Below are 13,731 nucleotides of genomic sequence, written 5' to 3' on the forward strand. Positions count from 1 at the left end.
ATAAATAGTAATATCTACCTGTTTGATATCTAATAAATTATTTAGATTTTAAAGTACATAAAAAACTGAGCTATTCTACAGCTCACCAAAGCGAAATATTTGTTGAACGAATGAACTTTTCAGAAAGATCGGGAATGACGGAAAAGTTGTCTGCTTAGTTTTTCGAGAGATTGCATAATACTTTGCAGAATGTTGTCCACTTTAAAAAGCGGTGTATTATGGCGTTTCTTCTACGAAACAAAAGCCATAGCATCTACAACCACTCTCTGCATAAGGAAGTGCGAGCAACGCAGGAAACTCAATACAACCACCCGAATTTTCTCAGATAAGGTACTTGTCCATTGTTTGTACATTAAAAACGAAGGTGTTTTTAATGTAAGTGAAAAATGTTGTATAAGTATATAAACAAAAGCAAATGTTTGCAAAACCAGCATGCATGCAACTTGCGTATAGTATCAGGTTAATGCTTTGGGCTAATCCGAGATTCCTCAGACGCTTACCCCCGCTTTTATATTTGACATGTGCGGGGTAGAGTCAGAGCGGACTCCATATTGAAAAGTGGGAATTCAGCGACACCAGTTGGTGTCGCTGCTTTACCTACCTCTTACAACTTTATTTCGCGGACCCATCTTCCAAGACGCGAGGATTCAGTTATCGGAAGATTGTTCTACAAATACATCATGATTAATACGATGCTATCGCCGTTTAAACGATGGAATTTTGTGTTTACATGTGCTGACGTCATGCGCAAAGAAATCAAATGGCGAGGCGGCGACCTAATTCAAGTGATGCTCCATTTGTCGGTGTTAGGGCCGTTTAAACGGCGATAGCATCGTATTAATCATGATCTATTTACAGATCTATAACAAAAAGTTTGTTTTCAAGTAAAAATGAATCATGATCAATTAAGTCCCAGAAAATTTCGAAAATCAGGAACGCAAAATCCTGTATTCTGGCCCATCCTGAGGTTTAAAATATGTTTTATTTTTAACCTTTAGATCGCTTCGTTTGCTTGCTTTGGATTTGAAAATAGTCTTTAACTGTTCTTTTCATCACCAGTTCTTCACACGTTCATCTTTTAAAGTTTTTTATCAGTGTTGTGGGTCAGCGTGGTACATTTGGGAAGATTCCCGTTCATTCAAAACGCAACATCGACTCGGAATTTACAGCCAATGAAAATCCTTCATAGATTATACACGATATTCGCAACCAATGAAATCCGCGATACGTACCGCTTTCAACAACGAGGAAGTGATATGCACCGTCTATATTTAACTAGTAAACACAGTCTATTTTTAACTAATAAGTACTGGTTATTTCGATGAGAATAATAACTAACTTCAAGTTAAAAAAAAAAGATGTAATAATTTTTTTTTTCAAACACGATTTGAACCGGCAACTTAGTTGTCTGAGGCGGTCTAATTGGCCGGCGGCCGGTTCCTAACAAAAACACTGTATACCGGTGTTCCTAAAGCAAAAAAGGGTACCAATTGATTTCCCATAGACTTCAGTACAATGATTTGGCCTTTTCACTAATTAAATTTATTATATACCCATGTATATGTTTTGTTTATAGATACTGATTTCAGTGTGATCTGATTTTCTGGGTCACAACACTATGGTTTTCTGATTCTGTATCAGTATCCTATGAAACTGATGATGTCACAATGCATCAACACAAAGTTTTTTTTTGTGGAAAATATCGACCATGCCACAAACAAACCTGCGTACACCAGTCTATGCGAAAGTTTTTTTGACCACACAGGACATTCCGTCCTGTGTAATTAATGAACACACCGGACCGAACCAAATTTTGTCAGACTGAAAAACCTAATGTAAAAAAGTGAAACATGTGAAAATGTAAAACCAAGGAAATCTTATTTATTATACTAGTAATACTATACCAGGGATCCCTCCCGCATAATACTTTAGACAGTCCATGCAGTTTTAATCATATTCATTTACGTATTTGGATTTGTGTGATATTTTTTACTTATAACAAACATTTAAATGACTCCGGGTCAAAATAGTAAAGCTCAAAACCAGACACCGAGACATCGAACATTCTGGTCCAGTGTAAAAAATGACGCATCAGACCTTAGGCACAACACATCGGTCAGGTCCAACGGTCCGATGTCTTTCGCATAGACTGGTACACAAAATATGATTTCACTATCTCTGTGTTTTTAATAATTTGGATTACATCTATAATCTGATAAATGTGGATTTAAAAATGCTGAAGGGGTATATAATGAATTTATCATTACTACAGCAGTGATTGGGAAGACCATGCGCCATAGTCCCATTCAGGTGAAAATTGGCGCATTGAATTATCTAATCCATGCGCCAAAGTGCGCATTTATTTTCTGTTGTAACTTATGTTTTTTTCCCTCTAGAATGAATTGAGTATGACTTACTTATTTTTGTACTTTCATTTTTAATTCCTATGTATTCTGATACACCGAATCTCATTGGTTGAAGCAATACAAATCAAAATAGATAACCAATAAACTATTTCCTCTTACATCACATCTCATCACGTCTTCTCATGCTTATACTTTAGCGTTTAAGTTTCGAAAGTCCAAGTACAGATATAGAAACGACAGAAAGTAAAAAACAAAACAAATATCATAAAGAAAAAAACCAAACAACGAGAGACCGTCTTCAAATACCAATGCCGATAAAAGCAATGATACCGTTGAGAAGGGGACATTGAAACAAAGTAGAAACATTTTCAAAGAGTGTTGGAAAAGATCGTGCTCATGGTTCAGAGTTTCAATTAAAACAATAATGTTCCACTGCACATTTGCTATTTATTGAAAATGGTCATTCAAAATATGTTGATGGCCCATTAAATCTGAAAATGGCCCATTAAAAACTTGAACCGTGGGGCCATAGATTTTACATGAACTAATATTTACCAGACCAACAAGACAATCAAAGAAAAAATGCAGCATGTCCATCTGTATTTTCCAGATCTTTTAGACTTTATCTATATTTATGTTCTTGCATGGGGAGAATCCTATCGTCATCAACAACAATTTTTGTTTACTTGCCAAGATGGTTGTGTAGTCTATCTTGCTGCTCATACACTGCCAGGAAATTTGGTTTCCTGATCATGAGTTCAACTGTTGGTAGGGATGGAAGTGGGGCTTAGTACAGTGCATATAGAGTGAATTTCTTTGTGGTTTATATTTGAAATATTTCTTTACTAGAGCAGTTACATCATCGCATGCCACGCCTATTGTCCCCATTTACACGTCAAATTCCGTGGCTGTATGATTAAAAAATTCCTCAACTTCATGAATATTTATGTTTATTAGTCAATCAATTGGTGAGCTTTCATGATTTTTATTCTTTGTGGAAAGAAAATCATTTGAAGGTCAGTGTATGCTCATAGCAGAATAATCTGAAGATTGCCGATTGAGAACAAACTGGACACTTTTTAGCTGTTGTAACTAATGAACGCTTCTTTGTTGACTTCACCAGTGTAATAAATTTACCATACAAGATGCGCAGTCATGCCACTCTCTTTAGATGATTGTCTGATCAACTGTAGTCTTTCGGATTTCAACATAACCACTTTACTCTGCATTTCCTCATCAAGTTTGAGAATACGATTAAGTTTATCAACACAGAATTTACAAGCGTAACCACTGCTGTTAATGCGAATTTCATTTTACAAATACTTATAAACTTTACTTGCTTCTGTAAACAGAGACCTGTAGCATTTTTTGCCTGTTATTGTAAACAAATACTGCACATTTTAGTTGTGGGCGCAGTAATTAGAATATCGGAAACTGTGATTTGTTAGAAAAATTATTGTCATTTCATTAATATTCATGAAAACGATGGTTTCGCTGATCATGCAGCCACGGTTTGAGGTAGGGTAGGTACCACTGGACTCGGTAACTGTGGTTAGTGACGATGGAGCAGTTCTGGTTATCGAAGAGATCATTGTCACATTGGTGGTTCATGTTACAACTTAATTAATCAAAACATGTGGTAATTTTACTTAAAACTGTTGTATTTTTTGTTTGATAATAATTAAAAATATGATGTCTCTACTTTGTAAACACAAATTATGTTGAATTCATTTATTGTGTTTTTTGTTGACTCATATTCATTATTGTACATGGCGTCCATATATATTTTTAGCTCTTCTGAGCTGAAGGCTCAAAGAGCTAATGCTATGGCCATTTGTGCGGTGTGCGTAAACTTTTTAGAAAAAGGGCTATAACTCAAGAACCCCTTGGCCAATTTTCTTCAAATTTGTTACAGGGTATCATTGGCTCAAGGGCTTTCATACATACTAAATAGAGGGATGTGACCCTTTAACAAGGGGAGATAATCAGGAAAATACAAACAAAAGTAGTGGTTGCTAAAAAATCTTCTTCTCAAGAACCACTGGGCAGATTATCACCAAACTTACACATAAGGATGAGGATATGTTGTAGATTACAAATTGTTCTAGGCATTACCCTGGGGCAAAGGGCGTGGTCTCAAGGTCACTTCAAAGTTGACCTAAATTTATATTTCCTTAAATCTTTGATATTTTAGTCATTATAAGGACTAGGATCATCAAATTTTGACAGTTGATGCATCTTAGGACCTTGTGTCAAGTTGTCTCAAAAGTAGGTCACGGTGACCTACTTTTTGAATTTTGCAGGTATTCATTTTAAAGTTAATTTTGATGCTTATCTTGGACACTTTGAAGCCTATGATCATCAAAACTTGTCAGTTGGTGGATCATGGAACCTTGAAATGCGTCAACTGAAAAATAGGTCACCGTGACCTACTTTCTGAATTTTATGGCTGATCATTTATAGATATATTTTAAGTTGTTATTTCAAATACCGAGAGGTTTAGAATCATCAAATCTTGTAAGTTGATGCATCTTGAGGCTTTGAAACATATTTATAAAAAAAAGTAGGTCACAGTGACCTACTTTTTGAATTTTGCAGATATTCAAATTTCACATTTTCAATTTTAGATGCATATTTTGGGCACTGTAAAACCTAGGATCATCAAGCTTTGTCAGTTGATTCGGTTTGTGTCGACCAAAAAGTAGGTCACCATGACCTACTTTTGGTATTTGACAGCTAAATTACTATATTTCAGACACTATTTGACCTACAATCATCAAACTTTGTCAGTTGATGCATCTTGAGTCTTCGGAGTGTATCGACCAAAAAGTAGGTCACTGTGACCTACTTTTGGCATTTGACAGTTATATTTATATATTTCAGTCACTAATTGACCTACAATCATCAAACTTTGACAGTTGATGCATCTTGAGTCTACGGAGTGTGTCGACCAAAAAGTAGGTCACCTTGACCTACTTTTGGAATTTGACGGCTATATTTATATATTTCGGATACTATTTGACCTACAGTCATCAAACTTTGTCAGTTGATGGGTCTTGCATGTTCGAAGGGTTTTGACCAAAAAGTAGGTCAACTTGACCTACTTTTGGAATTGGACGGCTATATTTATATATTTCAGATACTATTTGACCTACAGTCATCAAACTTTGTCAGTTGATGGGTCTTGCATGTTCGGAGTTCGCTGACCAAAAAGTAGGTCACCATGACCTACGATTGGAATTTGACAGCTATATTTCAATATTCAGATACTAATTGGCTTAAAATCATCAAACTTTGTCAGTTGATATTTCTTGGGTTCTCAAAATGTGTAAACCAAAAAGTAGGTCACATTGACCTACTTTTTTTTAATTCTTAGGATTTAACTAAAGATTTAGAATACTAAGAGGCTAAGAATAGAAATGGTGGGGTTGTACAATTTATCAGAAGAGCGATTCTAGGCCCTTGGGCCTCTTGTTGTATTTAGAGAGGGCTATCAAAGATTTTTTTTAATTTGTGTCTATTGCTTTTGATGTTGTGTCAATGAAATATGTTCATTTCAACAGCATTCATATGATTCAATAGCTACATGTTCTAAAATACAATGGATTTCAGGGCTTGAAGCTAACTTTTTATGTCACCAGTCCAGCCAGACTGATGGGGTATAATTTCAACCAGTTCGCAGAAAAATTTACCAGTCCAACAGTTTTCCAGAAATAATTAAACATATTTCGTTAATGTTATTAAAATGAAATTTAACTCAATATGCCTCAGACAATATTGTAACATTTAAATGTGAGATTTATAGTTACGAACCAGATTCGTCTAATATTTACAGATCGAAGAATGCCAAATGTGTGTATAAAATTTCATAAGTATATTTTCCAAAATGATGCTTTAGAAAATTAACCAGTCCCATCGGACTGACTAAAACAAATGTATGTCAGTCCGCCAGACTTTTAACCAGTCACAGACTGATGGGCATATGTTAATTTCGAGCCCTGGATTTTTCTTTTTGAAAACTTTTGACATCTATTGTACATATAACTCTACCTTGTGAGATTGCCTGTCAGTTTTTATTGTGAAAATGTAATACTTGTGGATTAAACATTTCATTTGTCATTTCAGTACAATATAATTTTGATGGGAAGCCCGGGGAGTGGCAAGTCGACGGTAGCACGGATCTTGGCCAAGAAGTTGAACAGACCCTCCATTGACATCGATAATGATGTCCTAGAACCATTGTGGGGAGTGAAGGTGTCAGAAAAGGTAGGTATTCCTAATGCATGTTAATTTTAGAATGATCAGATCTGCTCATTTATCATAGACAGACATTAGAAAAAGTTCTGGGGCCCTTTGCATTCTTCACCATTGGTAGAGAATGTCCCTGGCCACTGAATTTTAGAGACAACACTATTTTGACCAGCCCTGGTCTTTTCCTTTATCTCTTCTTACTGAAGGCTTGAAGCTGTGCAGTATGTTTTGGTCAGCATATATAGCAACATTTAATATACTAGATGTTACATATATGGTTTTTTTTTCAGTTGAAAGAAAAAGGATCTAAATATTTTATCGAGGAGGAAGGCAAGGCTTTAATGACGGTGAAGGCGGAAAACAGCATTATATCTCTCACAGGATCAAATCCACTCCATGATGACGCCATGCAGTATATCGCAAACACAGGTTATGTTATTTTCTTGGACTATCCTGCCAAAGGAATTCTCGAAAGACTGCACAAAATGAAAGTAGACAGAATAGTTGGACAAGAGATTGGAACACCTCTGACAGACATTCTGGATCATCGACAAAAATCGTACGAACAAGCATATGACGTCCGAATACTGTGCGAGGAAGACGACAGCCCGGAATGTGTGTCGGAGAAAGTCGTTCAGGCGTTAAAAGTGCTGGAAGATGATCATGGATATGTGTCCACACGACAGGATAAAAACTCTGTGGGTTCCCAGGACAGGACGTCGTTGGGTGAGATTCTGTTACAAGGATTGGCCCCAGATGGTGGACTCTACGTACCGGCTCTCCAGATTCCGTGTTTGTCCAAGGGAGAATGGAGCCGTCTCGTCAACCTGACGTATCAGGAGCGAGCCTTGAGAATCATGGAGAGACTTATTAACCCCTGTGATCTCCATCCATCCAAACTTAGACTTTTCATTGATCGTGCATACAACACTGAGACGTTTAGTAGTGAGAAGATTTTTCCAGTCCGGCACTTGGAGGACAATCAGTTTCTGTTAGAACTATTTCATGGGCCTACAGCATCTTTTAAAGATGGGGCACTTCAGTTGATGCCCCAAATGTTTGTGGACGCTCTCCGACACAATCAACCTCTGAACAACAATGGCAGGTGAGTTATCTGACATCAATCTCCTGGTCTCAGTACTCATCTGTATAACTCTGTAACATAGAGCTCTATTAAAGTTTACTGAGTTTAGTTCACAGCACAGGCACTTATATCGCTTGGGGCCTAATTACTATATATAGTACTCGTATAGTAATTAGGCCCCTAGCGATATAAGTGTCTGTGGTTCACAGGCAATTGCATCGCTTGGGGGTCGAATTTACTATTAAAGGGTAAAGGTATAGAACTCTAAATATAGGTACCCAAGTTAGCCGATGTAAAAACAATAAACCAATTGATATAAAATTCTACTTTGTATTCTGATATATTCATACATAATCAATCTACATTACTACCAAAGTTCCTCCCGAAATTCTGTATACTTCCCAAGATATACAGAAATGAATTAGAAAAAATGCGTATTATTTTTTGGTCGACTTTTAGCTGTCATTTTGACCGGTATCACTAACTACCATAATTAACATCATTATTATAAATCGTCAAATCGTGTTAATGTGGTTTAGATAAAATAGACATAATAAGACATTTGTATATTCTGACAGTATATTCATAAAGACTTGGCATAATGTACATGCTATAATGAATCAATATTGATAAAAATTAGTATGGAGTCTCAAGTCGTGTTGTAAGATATATGGGTCTTCGCTTGTCTCAACGGTCACACCGTAAACATATTAGCTTGTTGCAATCCTCAAACATTCTGTTTAGTCTATAGTGCCAAGGCCCAGCTAAAAGTCGACCCAAAAATAGACATTTTTTTCGAATTCATTTCTACATATTCTTTACATTGGCTAATTTGGGTAACCTGTATTTAGGAGGGGGCTGCTCATATTACAATTTCAGATGTTTATACATGTATACATGATAAATGACTGGTCACTGATTATGATAATCTCTTTTTGTTGAACATTAATCATACAATGTAGTAGAACATGAAAGTGAAATATATTATGTAATGCAATGTCCATTATAGATACATGGCTTTCTATTCCCTCACAGCACTGTAAGCACAGGGCTATCAGTAATTTGTAGTCTAGAAGTTAGAGCGTTTGCCCTGCATGCGGAAGGCAGGGGTTTGAATTCCGGCCGCGACAGACCTAAGTCGTTAAAACAGGTAGTGACAGTTCCATCGCCAAACGCTCGGCATCAGGTGCAATTAGTGACACCGGTCAAAATGACAGCTAAAAGTCAACCAAAAAATAATACTCATTTTTTCGAATTTATTTTTGTATATCTTGGGAAGTATATGGAATTTCGGGATGAACTTTGGTAGTAATGCAGATTGATTATGTATGAATATATCAAAATCCTCGGACATGACTTAAAAATGAATGTCACATTAGGTGTGGCATGCTAAAGACCGAACCCTCACTGCTCAATGGCCGTAAGTGCCAAGCAAATTACGGCTTTTAAAATTTGAAGCCCTTCACTGGTCTTGGTGATGTCTCCATATGAGTGTAAAATTTTCATCAGACATAAACAAGTTACAATGAATCAATCATACTGTAATCAGTAATTTGTAACTTGGCCAAACCTATCTGACTACAATCATTGAATGTTGTAAAGGTTGAGAGAGAGAGAGAGAGAGAAATAACTTAATACATTGAACTTTTTACTGTAGGTACATCATTTTGGTAGCCACATCTGGAGACACAGGAAGTGCTGTTCTCGATGGTTTCCGTAGACATGCAGGTTCGTGTGTATCATGATAATCTGGGCCTTTAATAATATTGTCCACATAAATTTCCAGATAATACACAATATTTTTGTATGTTTGACTTACTACCAAACATGTAGAACTAGGTGTTAAACTTACTGAATTCTAAGTTAATAACTCATTTAGCAAGTACAATCTCCTATCAAACATGTTAAGCTTGTGAAGAAAAATATTGGTAACTTTGAAAATATGATCAAAATTTTAAGTTTGACAGTCACCATGGTCACTGTCACTACAGTCCAGAGTCACCCGTTTTTGTGATTAGTATGTATTCGTTTTGAAATCAATGTTGCTCTTGTGTACATTGTGTCAGATGTCTTGAAGGTTTTAAACTATTAAATTGAACATAAAATAATTTTCAAAATTCAACATTTCTAACTTTTTCTAAGTCACTGGTATACATAGTAGTATAGTACAGTTCTATAATCATGATGATGTTATTTACTGTTTATATATATAGGCCTAGTATTTTATATTCAATTATATGATAACAAAATATTTTATCAGATATATTGATTTCACATTGGTTTTGCTGGTTCTGGTAGGACCGGAGGATCCATGGCTTTAAGAATCTCTGTTACTGTACATACTATATCAGTCTGCGAAATGAACGGTAGTCCGAACGCCCGCGGCCAGTGATTTTCCTGTCAGACTTGTAAAATCCGCTTGGCAACAAGTCCGACTGGCTTGTAAAAAAAATTACCCTTCGGAGTTTTAATTTGACAATCGGAAGTAAATAAATATTACGCGCATGCTCAAGTCATAGAATTAGAATAACTCGCCCCAAACAAAGTCATTCTTACCATTAATTACGCATCTTCACTCATTCTGTTCCGGATTTGTCTTGAAAATTATTCAGATTTTGCATGCGTATAATTACATTTTTTCGGGCAAGTGAAATTGAGTTCAGGCATGTGGATTTCCTGAAAATGGTTGCCCGAATGGCTTGTGGTTTGCAAATCTTAATATCATTGACTGATATATGTATACGTAAATAGTTTGTACATAATTTATTTAATCATGCGAAGACGTAAATGTTATTTACTGTATTTGAGTACATAGTACATGTACATATACAGTTGAACGTCGGTGTCTCGAACACCGATATCTCGAATACCATGGATATGTCCAAGTGATTCAAAAAGTCCCAACAATTTATTCTTAAAGTATTTTACCATTGAATCCTTGGATATCTTCCAAATTATTTCTCGGTTCCATCTAGTTCGAGATAACGAGGTTTGACTGTATGTAATTATGATGAGAAATGAATGTTCACTGTAATATGATGAGTTATGTTGTATATGATACAGTACGTTATATATATCATCATTGTATGTTATATTTATATTGTACATGATACAGAGGGTAGTGGTGTTGGTGTTATGGTGCTCTATCCTGAAGATGGAATTAGCGAGGTTCAGAAACTCCAGATGACAGCCATGAGTGGAGGAAATGTAAATGTGTTAGGTGAGGAAATATACAGGTGTTAGGTGAGGAAATGTGCAGGTGTGAGGAAATGTACAGGTGTGAGAAAATGTGCAGGTGTGGGGTGGGGATATATACAGGTGATAGATGAGGAAATATACAGGTGTGAGGAAATGTACAGGTGATCGATGAGGAAATGTACAAGTGTGAGGAAATGTACAGGTGATAGGTAAGGAAATGTACAGGTGTTAGGTGAGGAAATATACAGGTGTTAGATGAGGAAGTGTACAAGTTTGTAGGTGAGGAAATCTACAGGTGTTAGGTGAGGAAATGTACAGGTGTGAGGAAATGTACACCCGTTAGGTGAGAAAATTTGCATGTACAGCCTATCTAACCTACATGTAAGAAAGCCTCAAGAAATTGGCTAGTCAAGCATGCACTTTAAAGTCTTTTACATGTAAGAAGACCACTAGAAATTTGTCTATCAAATATACAATTCATTTAGATGTGAATTTGTCATATCTTTTTACAGTATTACATAGTGTATAGATATCTGTCAATGTCTTGTTTTTTTATGTGCTGATGGCTATTTGCCTAAATATTCCCCAGGTATAGAGGGAGATTTTGATCTGTGCCAATCCATGGTCAAAAGAGCGTTCCGGGACCCGGATCTGGCCAGCTGGTTGTCTGCTAATGGGAATTTGAAACTTAGGTATAAAAAGTAAGGTCATCTTAACATCACCTCTAATACTAACATCATCACTAATAATGAATATGCAAGATTGTTATTACCATTTGTCTGTTCCAACACTTACATGATGTATTCTATGTTGTTTTTATAAACTCTGCCCATGTTTTGACAATTAATGAAAGGAAAGAGTAAGTGACTATAATCAAAACACGAAAGGAAGGCAATAACTGCAGTCTTGCATATTAGAATTATTTATTTCACTATTTTTCCCACCTTCATTTTTCCTAGAAGTATGGTGTATGTATTTTTGTTCCCTACAACTAATTAAAAAATCCAATCTTCATGGACTTCCAGAGTTGTACAGAAATGAAATGGGTGTTTCACACCTTGATGAGTGACTGCTCTTAATTATCTTACATCATCACCAGTGTGAGATTGACTTATAACCCATGTGATATTTTTCTTTCTCACATCATCACCAGTTTGAGATTGACTTTATCCATGTGAGACAGCCATGTATGATTTTTCTGTCTTACACTGCTATGACATTTAAGCTACATATAGAAGTAAAATATTTTGTACCATTTCCTTTGAATTTCAATTTGATGTAGCTTTCTGATGGACAGCCTTGTGTTTTAAGTTTACACAAGAAGTGTAAGCGATATCTGCTTCTTTCTGTCTGACTAATTTTTATATTTTTAAAAATTCAAATCAAATTCGGATGTTGATGATTTTTAATTTTCTCAAAGCTCCTTAATTCATGCACTAAACTGTAGATAAAATGAGAGAAAAATAATCCTATATTATTGACTCGTGTGGGATTTGAAAATTTCACCTCTGGGACAAGAGTTAATGTCATAGACTCGGCAAAGCCTTGTTCTAGACTGCAATCTTGTCCCCTTAGTGGAATTTCCCAATCCCATGCTCGTATTCATGAAGGATTTTATCAATCTTCTCCATGTCCCTGATGACACTAGGCTGCTGTTCTGCTATTAGTATGTAATTATAACAATATTGATTGACTAAGCGATTTAACCCATCTACTAATAGGTGTGTGGATTTTCATCAATCTAATTGCCCTCACATGTAAAATCATACCTTTTTAAATATTTTGATTCCTTTTTTTTTTTTTCATTTTTATGATCAAAGATCAGAGAGCGTATTGTTTTTGTCCTGTCTATCTGTCTGTGTGTCCAAAACTTTACTGTTTCAAGCCTAGGTGTATTATTTGAGATATCTACCTGTAAGTCCATGCCCCTATCACATCTAATTATAGTGATACCTGTTTTGCAGTGCCGCAAACTCCATCACTTGGGGCCGACTCCTTCCACAGATCGTGTTCCAGGTGTCTGCTTACCTTGACCTTGTAGAGCAGAAGGTCATTTCTGTAGGGGATCCAGTCGATGTTTGTATTCCCACAGGGAACTTCGGAAACATATTGGGAGCTTTCTACTCGCAGGTATTCTTTTTATATGGAAAAAAATTTGATCGTCATAAATCTTTTCTGGAAAATTGTATAATTATATGATTATAGTAATTGTATGATTACTTGCCAATGAAACAAACATTGATATCTTGGATATAAAGTTGCGGACAGTCATTTCATGTACCCTAGCAGTGCACTTTATTCACATTGCTTGTAATATTTTGTGTATTGGTTCTACTACAATGGGAGAACATTTATACTCAAAAGTTAAATACACTACAATCAACAATCATTTGTTTTTCAAGGCTATGGGAATTCCATTCAGAAGGCTCATATGTGCATCCAATACTAACAATACCCTCACAGAATTCATCAATTCAGGAATGTACGATATAAGATCCCGTCAAATTCAGAAGACACAGTCCCCGGCCATAGATATACTGAAAGCCTCAAATTTAGAACGCTTCCTGTACCACATGTCAAACCGGGACCATGAGCTTGTGCGCAGGTGTTTCAAGAACCTGGAGGAAAATCAATGTTTCGAAGTAACTGGCCAGGTATGTAAAATAAAATTTAATCTTAGTGTTTGAATAAAGTTGAAGAATTAAAGAATTATTCTTTGGTGATAACGTCCCGTAGTACATTTGATGTGTTTAATTTTCATGCACCTGTAATCAGAGATTCAGGTGCGTATAGTTTTTGGTCCGTCTACCTGTCTGTCTGTTTGCCCACAAA

General features: G+C 36.0%; 1 protein-coding gene across 7 annotated transcripts in view; it reads left to right on the plus strand.

Moving 5' to 3' along the window:
* The first annotated feature begins 95 nt into the window (after positions 1-95).
* LOC125657206 (threonine synthase-like 1) overlaps positions 96-13,731 on the plus strand; it is a 19,381-nt gene continuing 5,745 nt past the window's right edge. For 3 of the 7 annotated variants that reach the window (XM_048887877.2, XM_048887878.2, XM_048887875.2), the window contains exons 1-8: positions 115-330; positions 6,492-6,632; positions 6,908-7,722; positions 9,359-9,429; positions 10,817-10,921; positions 11,489-11,600; positions 12,864-13,029; positions 13,302-13,553. In XM_048887877.2, the coding sequence (XP_048743834.2) occupies positions 190-330; positions 6,492-6,632; positions 6,908-7,722; positions 9,359-9,429; positions 10,817-10,921; positions 11,489-11,600; positions 12,864-13,029; positions 13,302-13,553 (1,803 nt within the window). In that variant the 5' untranslated portion in view covers positions 115-189. Of the gene's footprint in view, positions 331-6,491; positions 6,633-6,907; positions 7,723-9,358; positions 9,430-10,816; positions 10,922-11,488; positions 11,601-12,863; positions 13,030-13,301; positions 13,554-13,731 lie in introns of all 7 variants that reach the window. The other 4 variants (XM_048887879.2, XM_048887874.2, XM_048887880.2 and 1 more) reach the window with 2 other exon arrangements.

The sequence above is a fragment of the Ostrea edulis genome, chromosome 7, assembly GCF_947568905.1.
Source record: "Ostrea edulis chromosome 7, xbOstEdul1.1, whole genome shotgun sequence".
Lineage (NCBI taxonomy): Eukaryota > Metazoa > Mollusca > Bivalvia > Ostreida > Ostreidae > Ostrea > Ostrea edulis.